Source organism: Talpa occidentalis, unplaced genomic scaffold, assembly GCF_014898055.3.
Source record: "Talpa occidentalis isolate TD23 unplaced genomic scaffold, MPIMG_talOcc4v2.1 talOcc4.3, whole genome shotgun sequence".
Taxonomy (NCBI): domain Eukaryota; kingdom Metazoa; phylum Chordata; class Mammalia; order Eulipotyphla; family Talpidae; genus Talpa; species Talpa occidentalis.
Genome location: NW_023603184.1, coordinates 146,526,609 through 146,544,325, shown reverse-complemented (window position 1 = coordinate 146,544,325; position 17,717 = coordinate 146,526,609). Strand labels below are relative to the sequence as shown.

The window sequence follows — 17,717 nt, the reverse complement described above, 5'->3', positions numbered from 1 at the left end:
TCTGGCCTGTACCTCAGCTCCTGTATGCATAAATAAATAAATAAATCTTTAAAAAAATACTTTCTTATGTTCTCCAGCTACATGTCAATCCCTGATAACCAGGTGGAGATATCACCCAGGGCAGGATGGGAGGACTTTCAAGTCAGACTCTCCAGGGGGTCCCATCACTTGTCCCAGAGTCTGTGCGAGGAAGACCTCACAAGAAGAAATGGGGAGATCCACTGTGCTTCGTGAGGTGCTGTTTGGTTTTATTAGACATCAGGAATTCTCAATTTGAGTGGGAAATAGCACAGCCACCCTATTAGGGAGATTAGTGACCAAGAGCCTTGGCAAGAGTCTCCTGGATGACCAGATGACCACTGACCTAATCTGGGCCCTTGTCTGCAGGCAGGCTCACCCCACCTCTCATTCCTTGCTAAAGTCCTCAGGGAAGAGGTCAACCACCAGGCCACCCCTTCCAGCACCAACTTCTGTCTGCTAGACAAAAGCAATGAGTCTGTTTAAAGGGATGGCGCTTAATTTAGACATGACTCAAGAAAACCACACTGGGCACGGAAGGATCTCAGTCCCCAGGTTATGGGGGTGAAGGGGCAGAACCCAAATCTCAGTGAAGAAAGACCTTCTTCCTCAACTATTCGCAGGAAATACTGAAGATAATAAAAAATAGAAAGATGGGTGACGTACCCTTTACACCAGAGGCTGTAAGATCCCACCAGGCCCAGGAGCAGGGGGGTGGTGTATGAGTGAAGTGCAGTGACAGGTGAAGGTGGGGAGGTGGCAGAGGGGTTCAAGTTGAGGGGGACCAAAACAAACTGGAGACCACGGCAAACCCCATTCTCCATGCTTTTTTTATGGGCAACCTCCCAAGATGCAAATATTGGCAACAAACTCGAAAGATTTTTAAACATGGTGGCAGCTCCATCCTCGGACAATTTCCTAACTTAAAAAAAAAGTCCACCTCTAAGCCAAAATTCCAACAATTATTACACAGGAATTATTAGACAAACAGAAAAATATAGCAGCTTCAAAAATATCAGTCTTCCCATTTTTAAAGAAAATCCACACAATTCAGTGAGTTCCTTTTGGGGTGGAAGGAAGTCAGCGGAGTTCATCTGTTGGTGAGTTGGTCATTAACATGACACCCAAAAAAAAAGGTGGCATCTTACCTTCTTGTGGTACCTCCATGGGGCGGAGAAGGGGTGGGATAAAGTTTCCTTTTATAGAGAAGAAATGGAGGCACAGAGCAGGGAAGGCCCTTTCTCCATACCACAGAGCCCCCCAGCCACAGGTCCCCACTCTATATTTTGGCACCAACCTGGAGACAGCAGAAGTAACGAGTGCAAGTTCAGTAGCACCTGCAGAGCACTGGGCAGACAGAAGGCACAGCTGCTCTTCAGCTGAGTGAGCTGGGCATGAATGAGTGAATTTGGCAAATTCCCCTGGACAGTGCCTCCTGCTGGATCAACCAGGAACTGTTCTGGCTATTCCAAAGACCCTGGCTATCCCCAGGGGCAGGTAGGGAAGACAGGGAGCTAATGCATAGGTCCCTCCATGAGTGAAAAGATGCCTCCCTGCTCATAACGGAACTTCTTGGAGCTTGTCGGACCCACAGACACTAAAGAAAGGACAGGACCTCAGCACCTTTGGGCTGGATCTACTTGACCTTGGACTTGTGATTGAGAGCAAGTCCTGGGACCTTGTTTTCCAGACCCCTACCTTTTTTCCTTTGGTGCTGTGGGCAGTCCCCAGCGACCTTCAGCTCAAAGGACTTGGTGCAGAAAGTCAATGTCCACATGAAGAAGTGAGGGCCCTCTCCTCGCCTATGCGTGCAAGGCCATGTCCGTGCTGAGCTGCAATGTACTGACAGTCTGGGCTCTGGCCCCCCGGCTGGCTCTGGGAGACAAGGCCCAGGAAGCCTAGCCCTCTCTGCTCTGAGGGACTCTTCTAGAATTTGACAGGGAGATGGGATTGGCTCACTGGGAATTCCTTTAAGGGGCCATGCTTGGCGTGCTTGGTGTGCTTGTTGGATTGTCCTGTATGTTGTGAGATGCCCACTACATGCAGCCTGGCCCCTGGCCGAGAGCTACTGGCTTGGTCGACCCTCTTGCATTTGAGAATCAGAAGCCTCAAAGGCTGAGTGATGTATCCAAGGCTACACCCCCAGTCTGATGACTTCTATTCCAGAGTTCTCTCCAGCTGCACTTGAAATGATGGATGCTCAGTGGACACAAGTCAGGAGGCCCCAGTAGCGCAGAGCCCCAGAGCAGACAGTCGACTGTGTCAGTGGCACAGAGGAGTCTGGGACCAGAGAGACAATGACCTCGCTGTGATCAGAGAATGAGCAAATGCCAAGTGGGGCCAGGCTACAGGTCTGAACTGTCAATGTCACACCACTCCCTGCTCCCAAGGTGGGGCCTTTGCAGTTACCACCACCCGAAGGTCAACACAGAGGCATGGCAGGCTCAGTGGGAAGGAGCCGGCCCTCAGCCTGAAGGTTAGAGCCAGGGATGCTGGGGTTCTGGTCTTCATCTCGCATCTCCTGTGAGTTCCGCGGGGCTGGGGAAGACTCCGTCACAGGTGCCCACGGCCTTCTGGGGATCCTCGCAGTCCCCGTTGGGCATGATGGCTGTCAGCGCCAGCTCTTCCTCAGGGTTCCGGAAGTGATCTGGACATGAGAGAGAGAGATCACCAAGCAGAAGGTTCATGAGTGAGGCGGCTAGGAACGGATGAGAGGAAGTTGGCCCCAGGGAATAGCGAGTCAAAAAGCACAATTAAACACACATCAAAAACCTTAAAAATGCACATCCCTTTAGCCCAGTGATTTTACCCTAAGGAAATAATTAGTAATAATTAGTGGAGCCACAGCAGCTGCCCTGCTACCAGCCAGAGGATGGGGCAACACTGAGGATGGCCTAGCACAGGGAAGGAAAGAAGGGGGCAAAGACCCAGGTGCACCAGGCCTCTGAACCCACCAGCCCCGGCTTCACCTCCAGACTATCTTTTTGGTGAGCCCGTGAATTCTCTTGCTGTTTAAGTTAGTTTGAATCATGGTTTCTTCTTTACCTACAGCCGAAAACCTTCTAAATAATTGAAGGTTGCAAAAGGAGATGGGGTGATAAACTGGGGGGTCAACCCACATGCCAGGATTCAGTCATTAAAAGTGAGATACAATTCCACAGAACTATGTACACGTGTAACATGAAACGGGGAAATCTGAAGATCGGTGGATTGTTGCAATGTCAGCATCCCGTTTATGTGACTAGCCTGCAGTTTTGCAGGATACCCCCACTGGAGAAGCTGGGCAAAGTGTATCAGGGAATCTATTTGTATGTTTCTTTCAACTGCATGTGAATCTATAATGACCTCCAAAAAAAAGATAAAGACCCTGATGTATAATCATGCCGGGAAATACTACATGGTTATGGTATGTTACTAATAAAGAAAGCAGATTCCAAAATAGTATGTGTGCATAGTACATACATAACCCTGTATCAGCATATATTATGAACATTTCCCATGGTCCATAAATGCCGTTTATATTTTACTGCATTCACTTTTCATATGACAGTAAACAATTTGTCACATGCTACAGAGAGAAGTTATTGAAGATTTATGTAAAAGTTTATGATTCCTTTGCTTTTTTTTTCTCTTTTGGTTTCCATATATAACTAAAATGATGAAGGAGAGCAGGAAGTTGACATTTTTGGAATGAAATATTTAAAATATCTGATACAATTTGTAAACAATATATTATATGGAAGGGAATTTATTAAAAATTAAATAGCACAAAGAGATTAGACAGAGAGAACGGCCTACCCAGTCTGTCCTTCTAGTGAGAGCTGTAAGATTATAGCTACCTTTGAGTGATGGAATTAAGTGAATGATTTTTACTGTTTGGTTTTCTTGTTTGTATTTTTTGAACTTTCACGTGTGATGGCAGAATTCTAAGCTGGTCCCCATGATTCCCACCCTGTAGAATTCCTGCCCTTGAGGGTCAGTGGAATCTGTGAATCTGGTAAGTTAGTCTCCCCCTTGATTAGGGTGCCCTACATAAGGTAACCCCAAAAGGGGCTCTGGGTGATCTGTGCAGTTATGGGAGACAGGAGAGTGCTCCCCCTGCTGACTGAAGGAGTAACTGCGAGTTGGAGGGGAGGGAGCTGCAGGGGATAAGGCAGCAGCATCACAGGCCTGTGGCAGCAGAGCAATGAATTCTGAGCAACTAGAGTTTGGGGAGAACCCGGGTGCCATAAAGGAATGCAGCCCAGCTGACACTTGGATGCTGTTTGGTGAGACCCAGAGGGCCCTGCTAAGTGATGGCCAGACTTCCGGCCACAAAATGCACAAGACGATAAATGGGGCATCCTTTGAACCCACTAAGTTTGTGATCATTTATTACCTGACACTGGAAAACCGATACGTTAACTAATGAGCTTTGTTTAAATAGGGGACAAAATGAAAGTTTATTTAAAGCCCGTCCACTGCTACTGTGAAAAAGCTACATACAGGCTCAGAGCACTTTGGGGGTGGAGGCTAGTGCATTGATCTGGTCACTTCCTGCTCCCCTAGGACCTCCTATCTCCTTCACAACACCTCCTGTCCATCCCATCTCTGCCTCGTGGGGTGCAGGCCATCCAGGGGCCCTCCTAGGACTAAGCACCTCTCTTAGCTGGGCTGCACCCCTTGGCAGTTCCTGCTCCTCTCTCAACACCCCCCAATCTCCACACCCCTGCTTAGAAATCACCACTCATTATTCATGGGATACTAGGTTCAGGATCCCCATTTGATCCCAACGCTCCTCTGCATCTCACCCCATTACTCTTTAAACATGACGTCATGTAACCCACACTTTGCTGACAGTGCTCCCTCTCCTGGTCTTCCCATTCCAACTTGGGAAAATCCCCAACCTCCAGCACAAATGTCACCTGCTTCAGCCTGGATCTTCAGGGGAGGATGAACGCCTTTGGCTCCATGCCAGTGGTGACACCTGCCTGGCAGCCCTGCCCACGCTGTCGTCATGGGTGGAGACTCCTGGGGCTGGACCCTTGCTGGAGCAGCCTGTACCCCTTACCCCCAGGCGGTGTGGCACCTTCCAGGGCTCAGGGGACCCTCATGGGACAAACTCCCTGGATGTTGGCCCACTCTATCCCTTCAGTTCCTGTGTGCATGTGATCATTCCCATAATCCCAAGCGCCTGGTCCTCAGGGTCCAGGCAGGCGGCACACTCACCCTGAGCTGGGCCAGTGGGACAGGTGGCTTCCGGATCCTTCCCCCGGCTCCAGGGGCCCCAGGAAAAGCAGGTCAGCAGTGCCAGGAGACCCCGTCTCTCCCAGGCTCCTTCTAGAAAGAGCAAAGTCCCAAGGGCAGTGGGTGAGATGCTGCTTGACACGACTGAGAGATTTTCTGTTCAGCAAGCCAGACCTTCAACTGTCAACTGTCCCAGTTTCCACTGTCTGGTTAACAAAACAGATTCTCATTTGCAAAAAGGGTGGGATTTTTATACTTCAAAAAAAATCCTGCCTTTCCCCCAGAGAATCACTTTCTCTACGTTACCTCGTTTCGTCTTCACAAAACCCCTAGAACTGCAGGAACAAAATTGACATACATTTCATTACTGCCACACAGAACCCAAGAAAATACTCAAAGAGCAGTAATTTCCCCCTGATTTTAGTTCAAACTATTTCTTAATGGGAACAGAGTCATTCTTTTTTTGATAGAAAGTTACAGAACAATCACCCATTGATTTGTTTCCTTATTATAGTGCCACTCCGTTATCTGGGGCTCACCGAGGCACCCCAGCTATCTGGAAAAAGGTCAAGTGGAACAAAGTTTAAAAGCAAAACAATTCCAGGCAGCGCAAACACAGAAAATCCTTGTTGGTAAATCTTTACTCAGGATTTATTTGCTTTTACTTTGTAACCCAATATGGATAAGCCTGGAATCTTATTTTTCCAACCCAAAGGCAGCTGGGTTAGGCATAAACTAGGTAAAAGGGCACTGCCAAGAGGCAGGGAACCTAAAAGTGTAAGACTACCTATCAGGCAGGAAAGGAAGGAGATTGGAGAACTTTCAAAACCCAGACACAGCTGCTAGCAAAACCTTGGCAATGCTAATCCATTTGGTGTTTGGATAACGATTCCGCCCACTGAAGAAACAGCAGGAAACCGGTTATAATCACCCTCATGTCCTTCAGTCATTAGTAAAAGGTTTCATGTCGTTCAGTGTGTTTCATAAAAGTAGAAAAGTCTAACCCAAGAGAGAATGACTTCCTGGCAAGGTATTAACATTCTATTAAGTTAGACCTTAGGGGGGGCACCCTGCAGGCCAGCAGGGCACTAGGGAAGGGAAGGCCCATGGTGATTACACACCCAAGGGCAAGCGACAAAACCAGGGAGGAGCTAGGAGAGCAGAAACACGAAGGGTTCTGGGAATTCGCTTCTGGCAGAGTGGGGAGGGTCAGGGAAGGCTTCCTGGAGGAGGAGGTCCAGTTCTGAATGATGGGATTGGGGAGGTAAAGAGGAGGACAGGAGAAAGGGCTTTTCATTCACAGGCACTTGCAAGCTTGGCTCCGAGGAACTGAATGTTGTTCCCTGGGAGTGGGTGAGGGGAAGAGACTACGGGCAAAGAGAATTTTTAGGCACTAATTCATTAGGGGGCGGACAACTCCTCCCGTGGGGCCGGGTCAGCCGAGGGGCTGGCGTCCACAGAGGGCCAGCCCGCCTCGGGACACTGCCCTTTGCCGTTCAGGGAGCTGGCTGTGGAGACTCACAGACTCAACAGAAAGGGAGTGTGGGCTCGGGGCAGACAGGGCAGGCCGGGTTTGCAGGGTGGGGGTGGGGGCGGGGGGTTGGGTGGCGATGGCATCTGCAGGCCTGACATCTCCCGGTTGCGGTAAAATGCACCCGGGGGCAGCACCCAGCCAGCCTCCGTGGGCTCCCCAGCAAGCAGAGCTGGAGGGCGGAGCGGGGGGAACAGGCGAGCGGCCGGCAGGGAGAGAGGCGCGCGGAGCTGCTCCATCCCCGGGCTTGGCCAGGTTCTGCTCTCTGCAGCGCCCGTGCCCGAGGCCTCGGACGCCGGGAAGCACCTGTGTCAGGATGGCGGAGGGTCCGACTCTGCCGCCGACAGTCCTCGCCGGGGACTGGGCTCAGATCCCTCCCCCGGGGCACTTCGGTGCCGCGCGAAGGGCAGGGGCGCTGCAGGGACAGCGCAGCCAGGCGGGCAGGACTGGGGGTTCTGTGCGGGGTCCCTCACATCCTCCCCAGCCCCTGCGTCCTGGCAACGTTCCCTGGGTTCATCCCCAGAGCCGGGCCCGGGGCGCCCCGACCTGCGGCGGGAGCTCGAGGCACCGCCGAGACCCCGTCGAGCGCCGCGCCCGCTCACCTGGACACCTGCGCGCCCCGAGCCGTTCCCCCGCCGCCCCCCGCGCCCCCCGCGGCTCCCAGGTCTTCCCCGGCCCGCGCGGCCCCGGCCCCTCCCGCGACCCCAGGCGAGGTCGGCGACCTCTGGGTCTCCACCTACCCCGGCGCCCAGGTGGGGTCGGCCCGTGGCGCCCCCGGGGGGCCTCCCGCCCGCCGGCCCGAGCCCGCCCCGGCCCCGCGGAGCCTCACCTGGTGGCGCGGGCCCGGCGGCCTGCAGGGCCCGGCAGGCGGCCGCCTGGACGGCCAGGCTGGAGGCGGGGTGGTCCGGGCAGTAGGCGGCCGCCTGCACCGGGCCCCCCGCCTGGCGGCCGAACACGGCGCGCAGCAGCGCCTCCAGCAGCCGCAGGCCCCGCGCCGCCGCGTCCTCGGGCCCGGCCTCGGCCACCAGCACCCCGACCAGCGCCGCCCCGGCCGGCCGCCGGCCGCGCACGTCCCGCAGCATCTCCCGCAGGCGGCGGCGCGGCTCCGGGGCGGCCAGCGACGCGGCGCGGCACAGCACGAAGACCAGCGGCGAGCGGATGGCGCGCGCCCCCCGCGCCCCCCGCGCGCCCCGCGCGCCCCGCGCGCCCGGCCCCGCGCCCTCGGCCGCCGCGCCGCCCGGCTTGGCCGCGCCCGGCTCGGGCGGGAACACGGCGCGGGCGAAGCCCCGCAGCAGCGCGCGGCTCGGCTCGCGCTCCCACAGCTCGCCCACCAGCAGCACCTGCCCGCGCCCGCCCGCCGCCTCCACCAGCGCCTGGAAGGGCGGCTCGGCCGGGCGCGCGGCCCGGCCCGGGGCCTCCGGCTCGCGCTCCATGCCCGCCGCCCGCGCCCTCCCGGCCCGCGCCCGCTGCCGCCTCCGGGCGGGGGCGCCCGGCCGGGAGACACGCCCCGCGCGCCGCGCCCCTCCGCGCCGCCGGCCCCGGGCCGCGCTCCGGGCCCCGCCCCTCCCGCGGGCCCGCGGCGGACGCGGGGACCCCGAGCCCGGGCGCCGCCGCCCGGCCCCCGCCCCCCGCGCCCCGCGCCCCGCGCTCCCCGCCCGAGCCCCGAGCGCCCGCGGGACGCCGGGGCTGAAAGTGAAGCGAGCGCGCGCCTCCCGGGGAGGTCGCTTCAGACCCGCGGGAGACGTTTTCGGGGAGCCGGCGTGGCTTGGGGACAGGGGGTTTTGGGGGCAGCGCCAGCCCCTAACCAGTAGCTTTGGGGGCTGGGGGAGGCGCACCAAGAAGGGGAGGTGAGAAAAGGGGGGAGCCGGTCACCCCCTCCCCCGTTCTATTTGTCACTGAATTCATCTTTGGGGTCTTCAACATTTAAAGTTTTATTTATTCATGCATACAAGAACCGGGGTACAGGCCAGAGGTGTGGGGGAGAGAGGATTCACCAGAGACAGAGTGGGGAGCAGAACAGGCAGACTGACTGAAACACACTGCTGAGGGGAGCAGCAGCGAGACAGGAGAGGTCTGCTGCGCCATGTGGGTTGCTCCCTGGCTGGCCGGAATCGAACTCGTGCTGCAGAGGCTGCGGACTGCTTCATAGGTTGTGTCCTAACACTTGCGCCACCAGGGAGGCCTCTGTCTTCAACATTTAACACAAACTTACGGAGGGCTCGTTATTTCAACAAATCCTTATGCCTTTGGCACTGGAGACTGGTGGAAACCAAGGAGGTAATGTTGCTCCCCGTGCAGAGGCGTAGGGTCAGCTGCTCAAGGTGGGGGCAGGTAAGAAGCAGGGATGCTCTCCTTTCCTTCTTAGGGTCTAGGTCAGCTTTGCTCAAGAGAACCTCCTGTGGCGATGGAAATATTTTCTATCATCTGTATTGTCCAATGCAGTGGACACAAGGGACCATTTTGAGCACCTGAAATCAACCTAGTGCAACCCATTTTTACATTTCACCTACACGAAATGTAGATGTGACTGTGACATTGGACATGCTGGTCTCTTTACTGCCCCTCTGTTACTCAGTTATAGACCCAAGGTACCTTTGGGTCAAAAGCATGATAATACTCAGCCCTCTCCTTCACCATGTAACGCCACCACCTGCTTTTCTAGTTACCCTGTTCCTGGCCCCTATAATTATGCTGTCATAGTTTGTTCAATAAATGGTGCTGGGAAAACTGGACTCTGCATGCAAAAGGATGAAGCTACACTACTACCTCACACCATGCACAAAAACCAACTCAAAATGGATTAAAGAACTAGACATAAGACATGAAACCATAAAATACAGAGAAGAAAAAATAGGTGAAAGACTACATGACAAACACCTCAGTAACATCTTTAAAGACACATCACCCAAAGCAAAGATAGTGAAGGAAAGGATAAACAGCTGGGACTACATCAAATTAAAGAGCATCTGTACAGCAAAAGAGACATTAACCATAAAAAAGAGACAGCCCACTGATTGGGAGAAAATTTTTGCACACAATACTAATGATAAGGGACTGATCACAAAGATCAACAAAGAGCTGACGAAACTCAACAAAAACAAAGTAAACAAGACAGTCAAAAAATAAGCAGAACTAGAAAGACACTTACCTAAAGAGGAAATGCAAATGACCAACAGGCATATGAAAAAATGTTCAACATCACTTGTAATCAGGGAAATGCAAATCAAAACCACAATGAGACACCACCTTATACCAGTGAGAATGGCACATATCAAAAAAACTAGCAACAGCAAATGTTGACGAGGAGGTAGAGAAAAAGGAACTCTCCTGCACTGCTGGTGGGAGAGCAAACTGGTCCAATCACTGTGGAGAGCTGTGTGGAGGTTCCTCAAACTACTAGATATGGAGCTTCCATGAGATCCAGCAATTCCACTCCTAGGGATCTACCCAAGGGGCACAAAAACATTAATTCAAAAGGACACCTGCACCCCTATGTTTATAGCAGCACTATTTATAATAAGTAAGCTATGGAAACAACCCAAATGCCTGAAAATGGATGATTGGATCAAGAAGATGTGGTACATATACACAGTGGAATATTACTCAGCAATCAAAAAGGATAAACTCTTGCCATTAGCAGCAACATGGATGGAGCTGGAAGGGATTATGCTTAGTGAAATAAGCCAGAAAGAAAAAGAAAAATATCGGATAGTTTCACTATAGGAGGAATGTAGAGGAACCAAATAAGAGATTAGGGGAAAACAATAATAAAGTAAAACTCAAAATCAAGCGGCAACCATAGACCACAGACATTCTGTAGGGGAGGAGGAGGGAGAGGGATTAGGACAAGCGTGGGAAGAGCACAAGGGACTGCGGTGATGGTGCATGGGTGAATTGGTGGTGGGAATTTCACGGGAAATCATACATTGTACAAAAATGAAGGATGATGTAATAAATATATATATTAAAAAAATTATGCTGTCACATTTCTTGCTGGAGAAGGTGTATGTCCATTCAAGAAACAAATTTCTTTTGAACACTTGCTGTAACCAAACAAGGAATTCAAAGATGAATAGGCAGCTCTGCCCTAAGGACTTATCCAGCATTTGTTTTAGCCACAATTTGGGGAAGGATCCAATCTCTTTACCTTGTACACTGTCTTTGCTCAATGTGGAGATCTGGGGATTTGAGCAAGCAAAGCCTAAGATTTGCAGCAAGAAACCCTGGGCTGGAGTGAGGTTGGGTTCCAGCATCAGCTCAGTGGTTCAGTCCTTTAGGGGGAAGGCAGGCAAGAGAGGATGACTGCCTACTTGGCTTAGATGAGGTGTTGGGGGTGGGGGCGGATGGAAGAATGCTAAACTCTTCCCCTTGGAATGTGTGGTCCCTGAAGCTGGCCCAAGGATGTAGCCTTGAGAAGAGGTGTTGTAATGTGGGATGTATTGTTGAGACTGTCTGGACTGCATACCTGCAGAGTGAAACACTCTGGAAGCCTCTGTATGAGTCTTTAAGATATGGTGGGGCAGGGTGGGTGTATGCAGCAAACCCTCCTACCTTGCAGCTGCCCAAGATAAAGCCTTGTTAAGTTCCTTTGTTCATTCAGACCCTAGCTACCAATCTGGAGGGTCCGCCTCTTAGTTCAGTCTCTCTCAGCCTTGGCATTTGAGCCGCTGCATTTGAACCTGTTCCAGATGACACCTGGGTTTCCACCCAGCAGCTGTTCACTTGCTTCACTGATCCTCTTAGCCAGGTGCTGTGCCTAGAGCTGGGGAGAAACTGGAGCAAGTGCCTACCTTCAGGCAGCTGACTTTCTAGCAGAGGCCAGGCGGGAGAGACAGTAAACCCAGAACCCAGGCACTGAGTATCAGATGGTGAGCAGCAGCTCTATGAAGAAAAGGCAGCCTGACAAGACAAGAATGTGGGAATGTGCTGAAGGTGCTGCTCCTGCTTGGGATGACGGCCCTGAGGGTGCCCCAGAAGAGAGAGGGGGTGGATGAGAACTGAGAAGCTCATGTGTAAACTATAGAAAGCCTCTTCCTCCCTCCCACCCCTGTGGGTGAAGGAAACAGCAGCCCCCGGTGGAGGAGGGCTGGATCAGTGGAAGGGGGTAGGCGCAGTGAATCCTTATCCATGCTCTTGTCTCTGCCCTCATTGGTCCCTGATCTTTGCCCAGTCCCATCCCCATCCATATCCCTACTCTGCCTTGGCACTGGGAGCCCATGCAGTTGTACTTACCAGAGATGGTAACATCAGGCTGAGCTGAGGATCACAGAGCACCCGGACCCTGCTGCACCTAGGATCCCTCTTCCCCTGGCATGGTCAGGCTTCGAACCTCAACTCCTAGTCCATGAAGAGCAGTGACCAAGGGGGAGTGTCCAGAGTACCTTGGTTGGGGATGGGGTGGCACATGGGGCATAGTCAAATTCGCATTGTAATACCAGGGGTGATCACCCACTCCTGTTCCCTAAGCTCCCAGAAAGGATACAAGGTAGAACCTAGGCCTCAGTCTCTTTTGGGTGTGCCCCTTGCCAGTCAAGGCAGTGGATATGCAGGGAAACATGACTCACTGGGAAAGCTATAAAATATACTTTATACTTCTGGAAAGTATAAAGACAAAGCACATTTAATTGATGTATGAATTAAGATTCATTTCAGTCATTAATAACAGAGATAGATATAAAGAAAGTTAACATTTTTCTCTTTTGTAGAGGTTTGGGGGTGACTCCTTCATGGCTAATATAGTAGCTACTTCATTAGCTCTTTGAAGACTCAGTTTTCATGCCACGTCACTATTCCCCCCATCTCATCTTCATGAGCCAAAACGGCAGCTAAAGCTCCAGCCATCACATCTATATTCCAAGCAGGTGAGAAGTAGAAGACTGAGGATGGAACAAAAATCAGAGTGACAGGCCTCCCTGGTGGCGCAGCGGTTGAGCGCTGGGTTGCGAAGCTGCCCGCAGCCTCTGCAGCACCAGTTCGATCCCCGGCTGCTCCCAGGCCTCCGGGCGAGGGTCCCACATGGCGCACAGACCTCTCCTGCTGCCCTCTGCTCCCCTCAGCAGTGTAGTTCATCAGTCTGCCTGTTCTGTTCCCCTCTCTGGCTCTGGTGAATTCTCTCACCCTCCTGCGCTTCTGACTGTACCCCAGTGCTTGTGTAAATAAATAAATAAATCTTTAAGAAAAAAAAAATCAGAGTGACTTTAGATTTCTTAACAGCCATCTGGATTTAGTTGAATGAAATTTTAAAAGCATTGAAGAGGGAGGACTTTGAACCTAGAATTTGATTGCTAGCCGAACGACTGGGTATATTGGGGATCTGATGGTTTATCATCTATAGCCCCTGTTAGAAAACACTCCTAGAAGACACACTCCAGGAAGAAAAGGAGTGACTACAGGCGTGCTCAGCGGCAGCAAGTACGGGGGATTCAATCACTTCTTTCCATCATTCTGTCTGAGTAAGCGGTGCAGTGCCGTGCCAGTGGGCAAGCTTGAGAGGGGGCAGGGCCATCAGGGCCCCTTCCCCGTGACTGGAAGGGGAACTGACCCCTTCTAGGTCGCCTGGTGGAGGAAGAGAGATGAGCAGCAGATTGGAGCAGAAGTTTTAGACGTGCTGATTAGTACTGTACTTCCTTAAAGGCCAGTCTAAAATCAACAGGCTTTGCCTCTGGGCTATTGATTCTGTGACTCCAAATTTCCAGGTAAACATTGCCAAATTTTCCAGCAGTGGGTAGGAGGATGATCAGAGAGCGCGGCCGGCGTGTTAAAGTTCGGAGTCCAGGGCCAGTCCACTTTATCTGGACCCGAGTTATTTACATGGCAAAGGTTCAGGTATTAACAGGAAAATACAAAGACCTTAAAAAAAGAGTGCAGCAGCATGCCAAGAGGCTCTCTCGGCCCTCGTCCACACCCACGCGATGCCATAAAGCACATAGGCTCCTCCTCAGCTCTCCAGTTTTCAATGGGCAGGTAAAGTGAAACGAGGCTTTCTGAGCCAATGTGCCTCTTGGTGTCCACTCAGGCGGAACTTGGCTGGAAACGTGACAGCAAGTGCCGGTGTGGAGCAAGGCGCAATCCTACGGGCACCTCCTTTCTCCCCTTTCCCCCCCTCTCTCCTTCTCCCTTTCCCGCTCCGCCGCCGCCCCCCCATGTCTCCACCTTTGCCCTCCTCCTGTCTGTCCTCCACTCCCTCTTCTCGCTCTACTCTCCTCCCCTGAGGCAATTTTGGGGGGAGCAGGTAGGAAGGTGGGAGCTGGGAGACTGTGGGCTTCCTGGGGAGGCAGGTAGAAGAAAACCACCTTAAAGGTGAGGAGGATATGGAGGGAAAGGAAACTGGGGGAGCCCTCAGCACCCACAGAGGAATGAAGGGTGGGGTGGGAGGAAGTTCTGAACCGGCTGTGGGCTGTTCCTGGCTGCTGGATGAGCAGGGCACGGAAGTGCCAGGACCCGCCAGCGCTGCTCCTGGGGCGCTGGGGAGCAGGTGTCTGCGCAGCCACAGCCGGATTCAGTTGGGCCCTAGCACTTCAGCTCCACCTGGACTTGAGGGCCCAAGGGGGACCTGTTAACAGGCTGGGAGGCAGGGCTGAGCACCAGAGGCCCTGCTCTGCTGCTCTTAGGTGCTGTGTAGGTCCCCAGTGTCAGGCAGGGAGAGGCCCCAGGGCACACCTGCACTGGCCAAGGGAGCAGGGCAGGGCCACGGAGACAGTCCTCCATCAGCAGACCCCTGGACTCAGGGCGAGAGCCAGTATGCCCCATGGGTCAGCAGGTGTCCTGCTCACTGACGGGGAGGGTGCTCAGCTGGCCAGTCTCAGGTAATGCTGGGCAAAGGCAGGTGAAGGGGGTGTTGCCAATGACGTGATGGTGGCACGATATTGGGTGGGCAGTGAACCCCTCACCTTGTAGTTTCAGGAGAAGCCTTGTAAAGCCTTGTACAATGGCAGTGGCAGTGCTTACCCACAGAACTCTCTATGATGGTGGAAATGCTTTATGTCTGTGCTGCCTAACACTGTAGCCTCTGGTCACCTGTGGCTCTGAGCACCTGGAATGTGTCTAGTGTGACTAAAAGGGCTGTATGTAAATTTTTATTTGATTTTGATTAATTCCAAATTAACTTTAACCACATGGGCTAGTAGCCATCACAGATCTAAAAGGTGCTGTCGTTCCCTTCCAAGGGTGATTTCTATGGCTTTATTAATTGATTTATAGATTGTTTTTCCAGCCTCGAATAGAGATGGGGCGGGGGAACTGGCTGAGACACTGTTGGGTCCCTATTCACTGCCACTCAAGCTTTCTGAGTCTTGATTTTGTTACAAAGCCAATGGGTCCATCTTCAGAGGTTGAATCACAAGTAGATTAAGTCACCTGTGACCTTCCTGGTCCTCTTGGTCTGTGACTGGTCTTAGGGTGGTCATGTGACTCAGGTGTACCTAACCTAACACAAGAGGAAATCCCTGCAAGAGACAGACTCCTGTGAAAGCTTTTCTTCTCTGATTAGGGAAGGTGAATAACCCTTTTGTCCCATCATCTTCCTTCTTGCTTGGAACACTGTTGTGTGAAGACTCGCTATTTGGAGATGTGGCAGCCATCCAGTTCTCCAGAGGGAAAGGCCGAGACAATATCTTTGTATGAATTATTGGCAATATGTGGGAAGACACAGTGACTCTATGTACTGCTAGAGCATCCACGTCACCTGACTGAGTGCACCAATGCAGCGCGCCAGGATGATGTCCCGTAGGATGTGGTCAGGGCCCAGAAGCAAAATGGAAGAAACACGCTATGGGCCACTGGCTCCCAATTCTTCATCACTACTGGCCAGATGGGATCGTGACCTACAGCTGTGGGAGGACTCGTCCCCCACCCCCAAATATACACACACCTTCAGCTCATTCACAGTGACACCAACACCTGTACTTCCCCTGGGATGCCTTCTTCCTTTATATCGGATATTTGTTGGGGAGCGGATTCCAAGGAACAGCACAAACCCCTTTTGTGCTTCTGGTCCTAATGGCCCTTACTTTTGGGTTACAGAACCAATGTGGGGATTTTACCCGAGGCCTAATATATCTATTCCAATTCCACACCTAGGCCCTGAGAAATGATGTTTTCTACCAGGTTTACTATAAGCAAGACGCCCATCAAACCCCCAGCCCACTGGTGTTCTGATTTTCCAGGGATTGGCATTAGTTCAGAGTTAGAATCCTGAGATACTGAAGATCTGGTTTGTCCTTTCCCCAGGACACAGTTTCCCTGACACACGGTCAGGGACGCCCGCAGGATAACGAGGATTACGACAGAGTATATTTTTGATGTTATCCCATAGGTCTTTTCTCAAGGGGATCCAGTGTTCATCTAATTCAAGGAACTGTGAACTGACATGTCAGAGAAGCCGCTCTGGACTCTCCTGTTGAAGTCAGGGCGATCACTGATGGCAGTATCTCCTTAGCTACAGTCTGCTTGGGAGGCTGGCACTGGCATCATTATTGGGGTCCCTGGCCAGGATTGTGCTACTGGACCTCTGACTGCTGCAGCCACAGTGAATATTCTCTGATTGACCACAGGACCTTTGCATCACTCTGTAACAATCAAAGTCCTTAGCAGAAACACCTAATTGACTAAGTGTAGGTTATATGACCATGTGCTAGCTATTTATAAAGACGCTAAGAGAAAGAATGTTTGATTCTCTCTGGTTTCCATAGAGGAGACTAGATAAGGTTTTGTCTTCCACTTGCCCTAGGGGCAATAAAAAGTTGGTTATCTTTTTTCAGTTTTTGCCTAGCTGCGTCGTTGGGTTTTCTACAATTAGCATTTATTACATGTGTAATTTTTAAAGGGGTCTGTCTTTTTGTATCGTTCTCAGTATAGTTTTCAGTCAAGTAGTTCCAAAGGTATAATTATTATCTGTATTGGGGGCACTAAAAATGGTTCTTGAAACAGAACAGCCACATGCAAAAGAATGAAATGGACCACTACCTGACACCATACACAAAAATAAACTCAAAATGCATGAAAGACTTGGACTTCAGACCTGAAACTATAAAACTCCTAGAAGAGAACATAGATGGTAAACTCCTTGACATGATCTTGGTGATGATATTTTTTGGATTTGACACCCAAAGAAAAGGGCACAAAAACAGAAATAATCCAGTGGTGCTACATTAAACTAAAAGCTTCCCAGCAAGGAAACCATCAACAAATTGAAAAATCAACTTACCAAATGAAAGAAAATATTTGCAAATAACTTATCTGATAAGGGGTTAATATTCCAAGTATATAAAGAACTCATACAATTCAATAGCAACAAAACAAAACAATTAAAAATTGGGCAGAAGATCTGAAGATACAAAGTTGTGAAGACAGACATATGGCCAAAATGTACCTGAAAAGGTGCTCCACATCATTCATCATCATCAGAGAAGTGCCAATCAAAACCACAGTGAGGGGCCTCCCTGGTGGTGCAAGGGGTTAAGATGCAGCACTATGAAGCTATCGGCAGCCACTGCAGCACCAGTTCGCTCCCCTAGCTAGGGAGCTACCCACATGGTGCAGCAGACCTCTCCTGTCTCCCCTGCTGCTCCCCTCAGCAGTGTATTTCAGTAGATAGATCTGCCTGTTCTGCTCCCCACTCTGTCTCTGGTGAATCCTCTCACCCCACCCCACCTCAAAAGCCCAGCTCTTGTATGCATAAATAAATAAATCTTAAAAAAAAAACAACAAAACACAGTGAGATCACCTCACCCCTGTCAGATGGCAGTTGCAAAAAAGACAAGAAACAACAAGTGTGGGTGAGGATGTAGAGGGAAGAAAGCCCTTAAACTCGTTGGTGGGAAGTAAACCAGTGCAGCCCACTATGGAGAACGGTAAGAAAAGTCCCCAAAGAATTTAGACTAGAAATACCATATGGTCCAACTATTCCATTTCTGGTATTTACCTGAAGAAAACAAAAACTAAT

At 51.5% G+C, this 17,717-nt stretch overlaps 1 protein-coding gene across 1 annotated transcript; it reads right to left on the bottom strand.

The window, feature by feature from the left end:
• Positions 1–166: 166 nt before the first annotated feature.
• On the bottom strand, positions 167–8,208 carry CUNH2orf72 (chromosome unknown C2orf72 homolog). The gene is made up of 4 exons (XM_037524207.2): positions 7,605–8,208; positions 5,419–5,424; positions 5,227–5,334; positions 167–2,665 (listed from the first exon to the last, which is right to left on the bottom strand). Exons 1-4 carry the CDS (start codon positions 8,206–8,208, stop codon positions 2,526–2,528), a joined length of 858 nt encoding a protein of 285 aa, XP_037380104.1. The 3' UTR covers positions 167–2,525.
• Between the last annotated feature and the right edge of the window lie 9,509 nt (positions 8,209–17,717).

Excerpts from the sequence above, each read along its gene's own strand:
- CUNH2orf72 (XM_037524207.2), bottom strand. The coding sequence starts at position 8,208 with ATGGAGCGCGAGCCGGAGGCCCCGGGCCGGGCCGCGCGCCCGGCCGAG. Across the intron at positions 2,666-5,226 it reads TCCCACTGGCCCAGCTCAGG|ATCACTTCCGGAACCCTGAG; the intron begins GTGAGTGTGCCG and ends TCTCATGTCCAG.